Source organism: Pollicipes pollicipes, unplaced genomic scaffold (assembly GCF_011947565.3).
Source record: "Pollicipes pollicipes isolate AB1234 unplaced genomic scaffold, Ppol_2.1 Scaffold_4219;HRSCAF=4965_pilon_pilon_pilon, whole genome shotgun sequence".
Taxonomy (NCBI): domain Eukaryota; kingdom Metazoa; phylum Arthropoda; class Thecostraca; order Pollicipedomorpha; family Pollicipedidae; genus Pollicipes; species Pollicipes pollicipes.
In genome coordinates this window covers 16,163,872-16,179,929 of record NW_023596448.1, presented here as the reverse complement: position 1 = coordinate 16,179,929, position 16,058 = coordinate 16,163,872, and the positions used below count along the sequence as shown (strand labels likewise).

The 16,058-nt window shown below is 51.8% G+C and overlaps 1 protein-coding gene across 1 annotated transcript in view; it reads left to right on the top strand.

Annotated features, from left to right (window-relative positions):
- The window catches only part of LOC119094927 (organic cation transporter protein), a 36,184-nt gene extending 21,567 nt beyond the window's left edge, over positions 1 to 14,617 (top strand). Inside the window, exons 2-7 of the mRNA XM_037217837.1 lie at positions 10,608 to 10,711; positions 11,444 to 11,601; positions 12,527 to 12,719; positions 13,388 to 13,618; positions 13,983 to 14,194; positions 14,604 to 14,617. Of these exons, the coding sequence (XP_037073732.1) occupies positions 10,608 to 10,711; positions 11,444 to 11,601; positions 12,527 to 12,719; positions 13,388 to 13,618; positions 13,983 to 14,194; positions 14,604 to 14,617 (912 nt within the window). The remainder of the gene's footprint in view (positions 1 to 10,607; positions 10,712 to 11,443; positions 11,602 to 12,526; positions 12,720 to 13,387; positions 13,619 to 13,982; positions 14,195 to 14,603) is intronic.
- The last annotated feature ends 1,441 nt before the right edge of the window (positions 14,618 to 16,058 follow it).

Below are 16,058 nucleotides of genomic sequence, written 5' to 3'. Positions count from 1 at the left end.
TTTTGTGCGTGGCTGCACAGTATGCCGGAGAGATATCCTCGAGCAATCTTAAAGGAGGTCGCATCAACCCCCGTGAGGGCGAGGGTCAAATATTGAGGTATGATTGCAGTTGACATTAACATAGCCGTCAAATTTGGGACGAAATATTTTTTCTCCTGTCCATACGAAATGACGGAGCCTTTTGTGCTTAAAATCCTCGGAGACATTTTCATTGTTGATGTACACAGTGTCGGCGATCACAAGGAGAACACGAGTGAAATTGCCAGAAAACATATAAAAGAAATGAAAAACCCACAGCCGAATTGGCCAACAAGTGATATAGAGATGAATAAACAGAACAGCTATCTCTAATCTAGTTACTTGGAGTCGCCTTTGCGTTTTTCACGTTTTTATTGCTTGCGTTCATAGCATTTTTGGCTTTCAGGGGACCAATGCCTGGAAGTTTCTATATTACCCGCTTGTACAATAAAATTCATTTCATTGGACACTAAATCCGGCTCATGTGAACATCTTAGCCGGACTTTACGTAACAAGCACCTTTATGCAGTTGAGGAAAACATTTGTTGGCTCAGCTAAATAATCGTTCATAACACATTTTCCTTGAGCAGCCTGTGATTTGTATTGGCCTGTCTCCAAACAACCTCCTAGCAGTCGCCACCAGGTTACGTCAGGTGGCTCAGCGATCCCGAAATTTGGCAGGTGAACTTGAACTTTTAGAACTTCATAAACCTCTGAACGCGAGCACTGCCTGTTTCAAAAGTACTCACGTGCCTGGAAACAAAAACCCACCGGGAGTGATATGACCCTGCATGAAGACAAGGCTAAAGTGCTTTAACGAATGGGTTACCCTTCGTGGCCACAATTTTAAACAGAAGTGTTTTACATCGTTTTAATGCACGATCCTGGCCTTACGGTTGGGTGGTTGAAAGCATAACAGTGCTTGCGTTAGTTAATTGTATTATGTGGGGTTAATGACCCAGAAATGTAGCGTTTTCTGTCATTCAACTGTTGAATTTTGTTCATAATGATGGTTTGAAGTTGTGGCAGGCAGGATGACGCCCTAATGCTACTGCACACCGCCCTCGGCCCTCCGCGCCCATCGTACGGCGTACGGTACGGCGCCCATCGCCCTCCGCGCGCCTCTAACTTCCCCGCTGCACTCGGCACCCTCCGGTGCAGGCTGCGCTACAGCTGGACAAACAGCGCAGGGGAGAGGCGGCTCGCGGACCGTTCTCAGCGGCCCCGTACCCGTCGGCGGCGTATTTCTGTGCTGGTCCGAGCAGGCATTGCACGCGACGAGCTGCGGTGGCCGTCCAGGCTGAATAAATAAACCTTGTGCGATAGGTCACCATAACGCGGGCGTGTTTGTTATTTGTACTGTGGCGGCCCCGGCCGCGTATGGCAATCTATGGCCCGCTGTCCGGGACACGTGCGGGTGAAATGCCTTGTGCGTGACGCTGTTTGCGTGCGGCGGAAGCTCTCACTGGCGGCCTTCATTGCAGCACTAGGTCGTCCCGTGACGTTTGTATACAGTGGAAACCTGTGCACAGCGTTTGGGATGGCCCTTTTACTGAGATTTCGCCATCTTTGATCGTCTGGGTGATGCGACATTCCATTTAAGCTTGAAACTCAGTGTGGATATTTTACTCGACTAAGTCTAAAAGCCAACAGAAAACATGATCGCTGACTGCTCCACAACACCTAGTGGTGCCATGTGGAGTGTTCCGCTTTAGCTCAGATATCGGTTTGGGTTAGTCAAGTCATGCTCCGTTTTGGCTGGGTTCACGGACATAGTGAACATGTGACCTTTCATGACGCAGGGTCTGGTCAGGATGGGCTCTTATCAGGGTAATAGATGCTCATCTACTGGCCAGTATTGGCTTCCACACAGTATTCGTGCAGCGTCATCCCACGGCTTGCCATGAGGTGGCCTTAGGATGATTGAAGACTTGAAACCTGGGCCCAGTTATTATTGCTGCAGTTTAAAACTTCTGATGCAATCACTTAGCCGCCTTTTCGAATTGGGTACGATCATGCGTTCCCGACCCGACGTTTGACGGCGCCGACAACGGCGTGGTCAAAGCTCACCACAAGCGTACGTATAAGCGCGTACGTTCCTTGACGCGCGGTGCGAGTCTCTGAATGCTCATCTGGCGTCGGTTGGCCCTCGCCCTGGTTCGCCCTTTTCGTAACGCGGATGACTGAGCAGGTCGATCTGGACTCACGGCCACCTCCAAACTAAGAATGATGCAGCCTAGTAGAAAATACTAGTGGATTGTTTCCAACGAAATTTCAGGAGTGGTAATGAACGTCATGTTGCGAGGCAAATAACTGGCCGCATTATGCACATATGCGCATATTTATAGGCGTATTCGCAATATTTTGGACAGGGATGTTTAAGAAACCATATCAGTCAGAAACGTAAAACTTGCACCGACATGCCCCTTGTTTAAGTCAGAGTACATGCATGCCTAGTTGTATGTGTTTTTAGCACATATGTATGGTGTGGGGCTCTGTTAATACAACAGTGTCGGTCCGCCGCCCGCGATTTGCCGATTCGTCGGCTGTCACCTGATCGTCGTGCATTGCTACCAAAAACTGTCACTTTTCGGAAACCATAAAGCTAGCTACACATGGCTGATTCGAAGACACACGCTGTGAATGCCCCATAGCGTACCGAGCATTTGAGCGTGATCACGCGACATGCCGGAGATATATTCTAGGGTAACCTTAGGTGTAGCCACAGTGGCGCAGACAGGGGGCACGTACCCCCCCCCCCTTAGGTTCGGAGGAGCCCTTTGGGCTCCACGGGGCCTACGATTAAGGGCCTAAAGCTGGCTTGAGTGGAGATCACACTCAAGGGCCCCTTCCCACAGGCTGAGTACTCCAAGAGTATCAAGAGAGCCCTGTGCGTTGATCAGGCGCCCCTTGAGCCGATAAAGGTCAATATTTCGGTCAGACGTCACCAATAGCGCATAATCGGCTCCGTGTCGGCATGGGCCCGAAGACCTACTTCCCAAGCAGAGACTAGGTCGGAGCCAGCGATTTACATTGGGCGAGGCTCCAGCATCTGTCAGAACCCCACATAGCGCATAACAGGGGACCCTGTGTTGGCAAGGGGCCCAAGACGGCCAGAGGCAGTGTTCGAGAAGGCCCGAATAGCCTGAAGTGCCCTCAGGGACAAAGGGTCGAGGACCAGATTGCGGTGCCTAAAGGCACGAAGCAGTGGCCAGAGTCTTTTTTAGGCCCGCAGCCTGCGGAGACGGGCCCTCAAATGACAGTCAGAGAACGCTTTGCGCCGACCGGGGACCCCCCTGAGTCGATAAGAGCCTATATGTCGGCAAGGCACCACCAGCACTGTACAGTCGGCTCCGTTTCGGCATGGGTCCGGGGGGCCTTCTTCCTAATCAGCTACATAGCCGGGGGCAGCGATTTACACTGGTCGGGCCCCCGTTTCTCTCAGGGATTCACAGTGCTTAACATAGTGTTCTGTGTTCACAAGGGTCCCCGAGCCGACCAAGCCCCGAAGACGGGACGGGGCGGCCCAGCGAAACCCACGATCAAGGGTCCAGTTGGGAGGCTTGACCCGGAGTGTTGGCTGCAGGTCACATAACAAATTGTGAATAGTAGGGCTGTGACCCGAAATATCAGTCAGGGGCCCTCTTGCACTGTTTGATGACCCGTTGAGACAATGCAGGCGTCTAAGCCAGCCAGAGGCCACCAACACCAGGCAGTTGGTTCTCTATCAGGCTGAACCCCGGGTGCCGATTTCCCAAGCAGGGGCAAGGCCGGGGCCCACAGTTTGCATTGGTGTGGGCCCCTGAAAAAAATGGTTGAAGCCCTGTTTCGGTCAAGGACCCACAGTACCTAACAGGGGGTCATAGGTCGGCTTGTGGCCCCACGTTGGTTACGGGCTTTGTTGGAGGAGGTGCGGAGAGGGACCGAAGAGCCCTTTGGGACCAAAGGTCAAGGGCTCGATTGAAGGGCTTAAGGACCCGAAGAACTTGCCATAGGGCACGTTAAGGATGCCCCCCCCCCCCCCTCCCTCCCCGCCCGCAAGGCCGTGGCTGCAAGTGTCAGTCAGAGGGCCTCTTGCATTGATTCAGGACACCTGAGACCATGCGGGAGTCTAAGTCGGCTAGAAACCACCAACACCGAAGAGTAGGCTACGTGTCGGTCTGGGCCCAGAGGGTCTATTTACCAAGCATAAGCACGGCCGAGCCCGCGGTTTGCATTAGTCGGGGCCCCTGAAACCATGACTGTGTCGGTCGGGGTCCCACAGGGCCTCACCGAAGGTCCTGTGTCGGCAAGTGGCCCAAGCCGCCAGGATTCGTGTTTGCGTGGATTCGAAAAGGGGCCCGAAGGGCCTCTCGGGACCAAACATTAAGGGCTCAATTGGACTCGCCCCCCCCCCCCCTCCGTACTTGTAGTGCCGTGACCTGAAATGTCAGTCAGAGGGCTTCTATCAGGGTCAGGTCTGTTATGATCCTCTTTCCCTAACATATGAGAACTCGATACGGAGACAGTCAACTACGTGTCCATCTGAGTCCTTGGGACCCATTTCACAAGGAGGAACGAGGCCGGGCCCACGATTTCCATTGGTTGGCGTCCCTATAACAACGCGGGGCTCCTTTATCTGTCAGAGGCCCGCAGGGCTTAAAAGGGTGACATGTGTTGCCAAGAGGTCTCAGGTCGGCCAGGAGAACATTTGCTGAACAGGGATAGGGATGGGACCCGCAATGACAGAGGGCCGCTTATTAGTACCGGAGGGCGCTAGAGGGTACTAGTCAGGATCCTCAGTACCGAACGGTGAGCCTTCCAACCCAATGTTAACCAACCCAACCCATGGGCCCGTTAAGCCGAACTGGAGTCTGCGTCCATTACTGGATCGCCTGCGGCGATCAAAGGTCTTGTTTTGTCACTGAGGGTCCCTACGTCGATACGGGCCCAACTCCGTGGGTCAGAAGGCGTCCCACGTCAGGGAGAGGGACCAGTGCGGTATGATGTATCCCTCTGAGGGCCTCAGGATCGATCATGGGATCCCGCCCATGTCGCCAGAATAGTAGCCGGAATGGACACCCCGCGTTGGGACGCAGTGACCCGCGGCCCTTTACCGGGAACTATAATATGCCTCTAGTGTTCCATTCAGGCTGCCTCTTGCCCGGAAAGAAGCAAGTTATCTCATAAGTGTTGAATAGGGTATGTCTAAGTGAGCTAAAGAAATGAACAAGGCCATCTCATGTTTGCCTGAAGACGTTCATTCTTTTCCAGCATCGACTAGTGAAACAAATGACATCAAAAGGTTTGAGACTGCGCGCTCGCAGTCTCGGCAGCAAGGACAGCGATGGCCAGGGTTGCAGCTTCCGCAAAACCGAACGACGTTGACCACTGCCGTGAAACAGCAGGCGGCGAACGCCACACGCGCGAGAACGACCGTCGTAAAATTATGATTCCAAATGCCCTTTAAAATTAAGCCGTACCTTTCAGATATTAGACTGGGCTATTTTGCATAACTTTGGGCTTGTCTTCTGGACAGATTAAAAGTTACTGCAACACAAAAGGAGAGATCATTCGTTTGCCATTTTAGTTCCACCACGAGATTCCACCACCACTGCACGGTGGCGTAACGCAGAATCCGCTTTTTTCCTCAATCTAAAAATCACAGAGGGGAAATATGTGCCTGGACACCCCTGTAAGTATATAATTTGATGTCCTAAGGCGTCCAAAGGTACTCCTTTGAGATGTGTAATTTTTTCTGCCCACCGGTCCGTCAGGGGTTACAGTTTATACAGGGGCTGAGGCTGTGCAGCCTATAGAGACTGCAACACATAGAGTTGAGGTTTCTGTTGCTAAGATTTGCTGGCGCGCATGATTACAATCACGTTACATAATTTGCGGCATAAATCGATGGAGCCATTTTCACGATAGCTTATGTACTGAGAAGTTTTGACAAAAATGTTTCTGTAAAGTTTTAGTATATACCTAACGTTCTCATAAGGAAAACACTTGTTTTCATGCAATTCCAATAACGTGCAACAAGTAGGCCCTATGCATCCAATTAAGAATAAGTGTGTTTTATGAAATAAGACCCGTCGCAGAAATTTTAGCCCGTGCTCTTAGTTCAGCTAAGCTCCAGGCCAGTACAAGGTCTGGCAATCAGCAATGTGCATCGGTGGAGGGAATTGAATGCCGGTTGGCTCAGTATTGATTACATCGGTGCTGTGTGAAACGGGTGGGCTTTGAGGAACATTTTAATCAAGGAAAATTTGCCTTGGATCATTTTATGACGTATAAGGCCTGTAAGATCTGTAGGTACTGTAAGCAAGCTCTGCAAGTACTGCGAATACTGCATGCCTATGAACAGGAACGCTACAAAGACAAAGGAGTTTGTTTTTTTCGAGTCTGCTTCGGAGATGCCACCGAATTTGTAAACAAGCTTTTAGAAGTTTCGGTAGAAAGAGACCTGGAATCATATCTGTCCGTAAAAGTACGATCTTGCTTATAGCAAGCTAGCCGCAATTTTATCTCAGCATGCGTCTTCACAGACATGTTTTTAAAACTCCTTGGAGTAGTTTTGGCCGAAAAGCGCTGATGAAAGGTATGCGGTAAGAAAATAAGCGCTGAGAAGTTTTTAAAAAGTTGTAAATGTCTTTCAGCGTATTTCTGAGTGAAAACGGCCTATAACTGAATGTTGTCCTGATAAACATGGCTGGGCCACGTTAATACAAACGCGGCACGCGTCGCGGCGGTCTTCTCCCTGTGTAAGGCACGCACCGCAACGGCGCGGCGGTCTTCTCCCTGTGTAAGGCACCCACTGCAACGGCACGGCAACGCGGAAGATTGGAACACCTGAATCACACAGGAGCGCGTCATCTGGCACGGAGGCACCTTATATTCGCGCTTGTCGGATGGGTCGCAAATTTTACACACATCCATTTGAGAGTGTGATACATTTTCCAATGGTTTACGCCTTCGTTATGCGAAAAAACATGTGTTGCTCCGCTGTATCATATAACTACATCACCCTTTTCACACAACCCGGTGAACCTATCATCACGTTTAGTGACGATATGCACACAGCGCCAAGGCTCAGCCCACGAAGCGCCATTTTTACCTTTCTTGTAGCGTAGACTTGTGCTCATGATCCCATATCTCCATGACCTAGCATGGTCTGAAGTTGAAACTTTTTAGGACAGGTATTGGGTCGTCCCAAATGAAACAAGCACCGGCTGCATCTGAGTCTGCTAAACCATTTGCGAGGCGCCTAGGGCATTGTGCAACCTCCTGCCTTACATGCGATCAACTAAACCTCGTTCAAGTCCTTGGGAAAACGATAAATGAAGATAAATGAGAACTATTACCAAGTGGTAAAGACGCAGGAAGCGGCAGATATGGCATTGTTTGCATGGTTACACATTCCGCAACCTGTATGCGGGCTACACAACTGTTACGTACCTACGCTCAGAGGTCTGGGCAGACATGAAGCTTACCAAACAAAGCGGTTGTGGCGAATGATGGCCCACAAAAACACGTGTTGACCACCGAGCATTGCTTGTTTGTGTGTGAAGCCTTACAAGCGTGGGTGTCGGTGCTGCATGTGTTTGTTGATGGACGCCTCGGTCGAGATCCACTGCAGAAGTGGAGGTGCTGAAAAATTGCCGTGCGTTATTGATCATGCTGGCTTTTCACTAGTGATTTGTCAGTCGCGTCCTACTTTCGTGTACAGCGCAACGATCGTCACCCCCACTGTCGGCCAGCGGAAGTGCTTGGCAGGACCAGAATTCTTTCTGCTCCGTCTATGCCGGCAACAAGCCCAACGCCATGGCCTAACCGTCACAGCATGGTGAAATATGCGGACTCAACTGAGCTTAGCGTTGCGACACCCCGGTGTTCGTGATAGGCTGTCCGATAGGTGTTGCTGGGTTTGGCAGGATTTTAGCTGCCTGGTGAATCAATCAGTAGTGAAAGATTCAGCTATTTCCCACTGCCCGGAAATATAACTCGGAGGTTAGACCAACACTTATCTTGAGTGTTGATCTAGATGAATGCTAGTCTTGAGTTGCGCAGAAACAGTGATGCTGCTCGCCACAGCCAATCTTGGTTTTGATGCTAATGTGCAGATAAGATGCAATAGGCCCGCGGGGATGTGGCATCGCCAATGGCTGGACGAAGTGCGTGGAAATCACGCTACACCTGCAGGGTGACTGATTGTTCTAGGCATCGCGACTCCTGCAGTACCTAGCTGGGGTGCTCCGATTCAAGCACAGACTTAGCCATGTCCTGGCGCGGCTCTTGGCAATGCTTACAATCTCACCAACTGTACTGCCAGGTTTGTTTCTGAATCCATTACACGTAATATACCATTGATCTCTTTAGCGTGCCATAGATGTGGCTGCTGGTTGAAAAACCTCCAGTTAATCCGTACTCCATCGGATGGAGACGGCGTGGTGGACACCTTGCTGTTGGTCCTGTGAGAACGCTGTGGTTAACCCTGCCGATTTGTGAGGTTGATGACAATTTAGGTTGAGTTGTCTTATTTTCGTCGCGTGTTTTCTGATTTTATGATATTTCGCCACTGCGTTGCTTTACCTTGTTGGTGGTTATGGTGATGAACATGGTGATGGTGATGATGGTGATGCCAGTTATTATTGTATCGTTATCAAGATTACTGTCATGATGATGGCGATGGTGACGATAGTCATCATCATCATGATGCTGATGATGGTGATAACGATGGTGACGATGGTACATATGAGGATGCTGATACTGATGCTGGTGCTGGTGGTGGTAGTAATAATGGCGATTAGGCTTAAGCATGGTTTGTTGCTGCACTCGGCAGCGTTCCATTTGACGATGCATCCATAACTATTGACTGATTGTGTAAAATGCGTGTGCAATGGGCAGCGGGCGTAGTATTCGTGAGCCAGCCGTTTATTGCGACTTTAATGGTTGAACACACGAGTGTTGATGGAATCATTGCGAAACTTGCGGGGATTACAAGCACGCGACTACCAGCCACTTCAAAGCATTGAGCCACAGCTATTCACAGACTCATTTCCTTGCATAGATCATTAGCAGTGTTCTTTTTCGAGCGACGATAGGCACGACTGGGCCAGCATAAAACACAAAAACACGGATTGTGATCATCTGATGTGCATCATTTGCCAGTAACGTCAGTGAAACGTGTCTTTGGAATAAAACGGGGCATTGGCAAATCTTTTTACACACATCAGTTAGGGCCTGATTAGTGACAGGGTGACAAATGTCCACAAATTGGGTGCAAAACCCTATTGCTATTTGACACAATAGCACCAGTTAACAAGATTTATCAGTATTGTCGGTAAGGATAGACAGGAAAACATCTGTGGCAAGCTGTATCCGCATCTCTGTTGTATTCTTGTTTCATCACGCGACTGGTACATCCCTAGCTGTAATCATCTTTAACGACGGCTGACTTCTTCGAAACATACTACTTGACGTGTTCATTTATCTATGGACTGTAGCACGGTGCACGTCTGTAAAGTGCAGTAGAGTGTCCGGGAGCCAGTTGCGCACAGTTGCAACGATATGTCTCAAAGCCCTTCACATCGAATTGCTTGGAGAAGAATGTGTCGTCGCCACATCGGCTTCAACTTTGCGCACTAGCGTATACCGGTGGTCGTGTGTTCAATACGGGAGACGTGTGCTCGGCCAGCATACAACAATAAAGGAGACGTGCTCTCGGCCAACATATAACAAGACAGGAAACGCAACACAAAACAATACAGGATACGTGTGCGCGGAACATCTAACAAAACAGGACACGTAACACATAACAATACAGGAGACGTGTGCTCGGCCAACAAATAACAAAACAAGAAACGCAACACATGACAATACAGGAGGCGTGTATTCAGCTAACATATAACAATACAAGAGACACAATACATAACAATACAGGAGACGTGTGCTCGGCTAGCATTTAACGAGAACTTTTCCACATTACCACAAAGTATGGTCGACATCAGTAGTGTGGTTGGGCAGAATTTACTGTTTTTTACAGGCGATGTGTCTTCGGGAACGTTTTTTTTATGGACGACAGAAAATGGCCAAGAGTTATGCTGTATATCCCGATGTGCTTTAGCCATTTTCGCCCGTGGTGTGTTTTGTGCCCATCCGTACGGAATTCGCCGTATGTACACTTATGTGTCGCTTCCCGAGCGCATATTACTATAGCACACATTGCAGCTGGACAAGGGAAAGCTATTCCATCCAGTTTCATGTTAATGTCGCAACGTGTGGCTGCTGCCTATACCATAGCACAAAACAGGAATATGCAGCACTGGATTCCAGCAACTCGCCGCACTGTTACCACAATCTGGAGGCGACGAAGAATGGAAGTTTTCCTGCCGCATTTCGTAGCTTACGGAACCTGGCCTGTTCTTTGAAGGGAACCTAACGCCTTTTGAATTGAGAACCTCCGTTTTTATCAAACACCTGAAAGTTTTGGACTAAGAGCATCAGTCCTTTCGAAGCACCGATCTCGTCCCTTTGAAGCCGGAACGAAATGTACAACAAGCGCACCGCCGCCACAGCCGGATGAGTGACGTTGATTGGTGTCCCTGCAGAACGACTGGGTGTGCAATGATGCCTGGCGACCGTTCGTCGTGCACGCCGTCTTCTGGGTGGGCAACATCGTCGGCTCCTGGATCTGGGGCACCATCAGCGACAAGTGAGTCGCAGCGCCCTGGCGCCGGCGCGCTGTTGACGGCGGCGGTGTTGATGCCGGCGATTGGCGTGCTCAGCTGGCGGCCGGATCTGTGTTGTATCCCGGATGACGTCCGGAGGCCAGCGATGTTATCCCGTACACACGCCTCGCGCCGTCTGACGCCCCACGTCGCCCCCAGTCACGCCACCACGGGGAGACGTCTCCTCGGCATGCTGGTGGCACCCCCTTAACAGAGTGTTAGGAAGTGCGCCACGCCCATCCTTTGCCTACGATTGCTGGTATGGACTGCTCAACGAAAGGCGCTGTCCTGCCATTTGATTACCACCATTTGGTTGTTGAAGATCTTGCTGTCACTGCGCTCTCTATCATGCAAGTGATGCTGTATTCCGACCCCAATTGACAGTGTTCTCGGAACCCCAGTTCACCGCGTTTCCGGGGCTCCAGCTGATTGTGCGATCGGTGCTCGAACTGACTGCGATCCGGGCTCCATCTAGATGTGCTCCAGGGTTCCACCTGACTGTGCTCTCAGCTGCCTACTGAACTGTGCTATCGATGCTAAAGCTGATCGTGTTGTCGGTGCTCCAGCTAATTGTGGTCCCAGGACTCCAGATGACTGTGCTGTCGTTGCTCCAGCTGACTGTGGTCCCGGAGCTCCAGATGACTGTGCTGTCGGTGCTCCAGCTGATTGTGGTCCCGGGGCTCCAGCTGACTGTACTGGCTGTGCTCCGCCGCCAGGGTTGGCCGCCGTCCGGCTACGCTGGCCTCGTTCGTGGTGTACGCCGCCGGTGGCGCCCTCACCTTGGCCTGGCCCTCCAGCATGGCCGCCCTAGCGGCCGTCCGCTTTCTCGTTGGCACGGCGCACCACACCATCTCTCATCTGCCCTACATGCTAGGTGAGATGCCCACACCGTCTCCCATCTGCCCTGCATGCTGGTTGGAATGCCCACACCATCTCACATCTGCTATAATATTAAGCCCGTGCCAATCCTGGGGTGGGGGGCACCGATAATATAATGGTCATAGGGAGTGTTCCACATTGGTAGGGGGGAGGAGGGTAAACTGAAGTAGTCATATTGAAATTCATTCGGTGCAGATCACAGCCCTACCCTTCCAAAGACCTAAGCCCTCTAGTTTCTGAGGTACACGCCCGCGAAAATAGTGAAAGGCATATGGGGGAGAGTGCTTCAGTCATCTTGCTATTCATCGCATCATAATAACGTCATTCAAATCCTACTATTCCATAAGCCATGCGGCGATCAAGACTAAATATGATTGCGGAGGCGTTCATATCTGGCGTTCGTGAGCGCGATTACCAGATATAACAGCCATCAGTTGGTTTTTCATCAAGTTGTCTCAGAAACGATGGCGTGCTCAAACAATGACGTTTTGAGGAGCATCTTTACTTAACAGGGAATTGTGTTGCTTGGAACAGCTTTTTCTCTGAAAGGATACCAATAGCTGTAAGCGAGCTTATTTCATCATATTTAATGCCTGCTTCATTATGTTCAAATGTGAAGCGCTCCCTTCAAGCTGCGAGTCTTGAGAACCGGAGATACGAGGTTTCGTTCCCGCGGTGCCTGCGCCTTCTGCCAGGGTGAGGGGGCAAGCGTCGCCACATGGCCTCAGCAGCTGAGTGCATCGCAAATCCCAAATGACGACGACTACCACCCTTGGTGAGAGCCCCGCATCATCTCCTAACAAGTCCACATGCTGGATGAGGATCCCAAACCATCCCCAAACTCCCCACAAATGCTGTTCTGCGAGCCACCTGACTGTCGTGAGCCGTCAGCAACCAATGGCGCGCGTCCTCTTGGGCAGTGATCGAGTACTGCGGTGCGAGGGCCCGCGTCTACCCGCTGCTGGCGCTCATTGGCTCCTGGGGCGTGGGCGGCGCGCTACTGCCCTGGATCGCCTACCTGGTCTGGGACTGGCGCATCCCTGATGCTGCTCTCCAGCCTGCCGCTCCTGCTCACCCTGGCGTTTTACAAGTGAGCGGGGCGGAGGAGGGACGGTGGGGTGGGAGCAGCGCCATGCTCTGGCCGCTGAACAGCTGGTGACGGCTAATCGCCGCAGATAATCTGCAGCGATTTGTTGTCATGTGCGCATCGTGAATTCAACGTCTCAGCCAGAAACCATCCAGCGTCATCGTGTATCAGCCGTAATCTGGATTCGTCAACCGGACAACCGTCTGTTGCCTCGTAACCCGTCACTTGCACCCAGATTTGTCAGCTGGATACCCGTCCGTTACCTCGTCACCCGTTACCCTCGTCACCCGTTACCTCGTCACCCGTTACCTCGTCACCCGTTACCTCGTCACCCGTTACCTCGTCACCCGTTATCCCGTCACCCGTCACCTCACCTCCGTCTCCTCACCACCCGTCATTTCGTCACTCGTCACCTTGCCACCCGTCACTTCGCCACCCATCACCTTGTCACTCGTCACCTCGTCACCCGTCACCTCGTCGCCTCATCACCTCGTCGCCTGTCACCCATCATCCGTCACTTCGTCACTCGTTGCCCGCACCTGGATTCGTCTCCAGATACCTGATGAAGCTCTTGTATTGGTTTGCTCTGGGATCACCTTCCCGTTGTTGACGGGAGTCACTGTGCATGTTGAGAGTTTGCTTTACGAAATTATTCCTCGCAGCTACATCTCAGCGTCAAACCTTTTCCTCGCAGCTACATTCCGGAGTCATCCTCCTGGCTGATGGTTCGTGGTCGCGGAGAGGAGGCGGCCACCCTCTTGAGGAAGATGGCGGCAATCAATGGGCAGACGCTGGATGAGGAAGCGTTCGGCGAGGTGCTTATCGACATGACGGCCCGCGATCCCGACAAGGAGACACAGAGCATCCTGCTGGTGCGGAAGCACCCCCGCCTGATGAAGAACATGGTGCTGGTCATTCTGCTGTGGTGAGAACATTGTGGGCGTATTCTGTGGTGTGGTAGTATATTTTGCACGCGCTGCACGCCTTTTCTGTAAGTGTTGTTAGAGCCTGACAAAACAAATTTGTTAGAATTTCCATGCTCCGAATGGGATGGTTACATGATCCTCCCTCCCCTCTCGTCACTGTATCCCGTCATGACATCACTTTCTATGTGGTTTTCTAACTTAAAAGCATCCCATTAGTGATAAGTGAACTCTTCATATCAGGTGCTTGCTTCCGTACTTTCAAATGTGGATCATTCCTCTAAACGACTTCGACAGTCGGTTGTGTTTGTCATCGTCAACCACCGACTCAAGAACCCAGGCTGACCTCGACTGCCGCGTCGACAGGATGGTGTCGTGTCTGTGCTTCTACGGACACACGCAGAACACGGGCAACCTGGGCGGCTCTGTATTCAGCTCGTTCTCGCTCGGCGCCACTACCGAGCTGCTGGCTATGACCGTGCCGTTCATCATCAACGCACGGGGTCGCAAGTGGCCGATGGCCCTCTTCTTCGTCACGTCCGGCCTCTGCGGCCTGCTCTACGCCCTGCTCGGCGATGGTGAGAGCAGCCACGCCCCCACCGGCGGCGGGCGGGCGCGGGGAATAGCTTGTAGATGCCACTGCTGGCAGCCGTCACCACCATCGTTAGAATGGCTTGGTTCATAGGATAGGTTTGGCCCGTCAGGGCATTGGGATTACCCTCGAATTGTTAACTGTACTAAGGGGAAAGAACGACCCCTTACGCACCTGGATCAATATTTGTTTTCACCCTGGCATCTGTGCCGGGTTTTCTTGAGTCTGCTGTGCACGTGGTACATCACGTTATGTGCGAGAAAAAAATTGTCAGCAGTGGGTGAGAAGCACACTATGTCACAGTTAATCGCTTACATGGTCCTAGCCACTCAAACGCGGATGACGTGAGGTAGCGACAAAAGAGCCGGCGGCATGACAAACCTCCCGCATCAAAGCCGCGGCCGTCTGACCGTTGCCGGCGGCTGCAGCGCTGCCTGGCCCGGCGCGTCTGGCACTGGGCCTCACCGGCGGATGCTCATCATGGGCGCCTACAGCACCCCTGCCTGCAGTACGGCCCCGAGCTCTTCCCCACCGTCATCCGCGGCCAGAGCCTGGCACGTACGAGCTGCTCGGTGGCGTGGCCATCTTCATCAGCCCCTCCATCGTCTACCTGGTACGGGGCCGTGCAGAAGCACCTATGGACGGATCTCACCGGAAAATTGATATTTCGCATTCGGTGGACATGACATAGGATTTCGTTTTTAGCATTGGATTTATCAGAGTTGATAACCGAACATTGTTCCGCTAAGCTTTTTTTGTAGCTGTATCGGGCGAAGGATGCAGTTGCTCATGCCATCTCTCTTCGTTCACCCTCTGCAATTCTCGTGCAGCAACCAAAAACTTTTTGGAGTGGTGATGACTGGCTTGTTGATGAGCGTTTGATGGTATACAGTGAGTTCCAGTTGAATAACTTGGAGAATTGCGATTTTTTGACATAGTCCGAACAAAGTAATCCTGAAACCGCCCTCGATACCGAAGAATGCCAAAAATTTGCCAGAGCATGTCAAACTGGTGTAAAAGGCCAACAAGCCACATCACGTCGCTGGAATGGTTGTCTATGAGAGAGAAAGGCTAGAGGGTTTGAATGAACCCCCGGAATGTATGCATACATGGTTATCCAAAGTTGTCATCCTTGTCGAATGAACGTATCTTTCTAGTTTTAGCTAAGGTTCCAAAAGTGAACTGGGTGCCGATGACTTTGGTCGTGCGTTTTACAGCACCAGCAGACCCCGGGGCTGCCACTGCTGATCATCGGCGCCATGTCGCTGCTTGGCGGCGCCATCACCACCCTGCTGCCGGAGACGGCCGGCCTCAACCTGCCACAGACGCTGCTGGATGGAGACCTGCTGGGACGAGATCAGAGTGTGCTGCCCTGCCGACGCCGGCCACAGCGCCAGGAGGGTGGAGACAAGGCGTAGTGACGAACTGAGCTGTGCCGTGAGAGAGACCCGATGCCAAGACGGCGCGGATCGGTGGGTGGGCCGAGCGAGTGGGCAGCGATGGGCGCGAGGGAAAGCGCTGGAGTGCCTTGGATGCCTGAAGGGTGACAGCGAACTATGGATGGCAGTGAGCAGCGCTTGGCGATGGTATAAACACGTTCGGAAAATGGCGTGCGTCGGGCGAAAAATTGTGGATCTTGCTGGACAGTGGCGAGATGGCTCACAGAGCTACGGAGAGACGAGACAAACTGTGATGAAAATTGACTGATTTGATCCAAAAGCGAAGTGATGCAGACTGGACTGGCAGGAATGCGCAGGACGAACGTGCGACGACCAAATTTGGTGAATCGCTTGAAAAGAGTGTGGCGAAATGGTTGGAAGCACTCAATTTTAGTACTGATCACACATTGG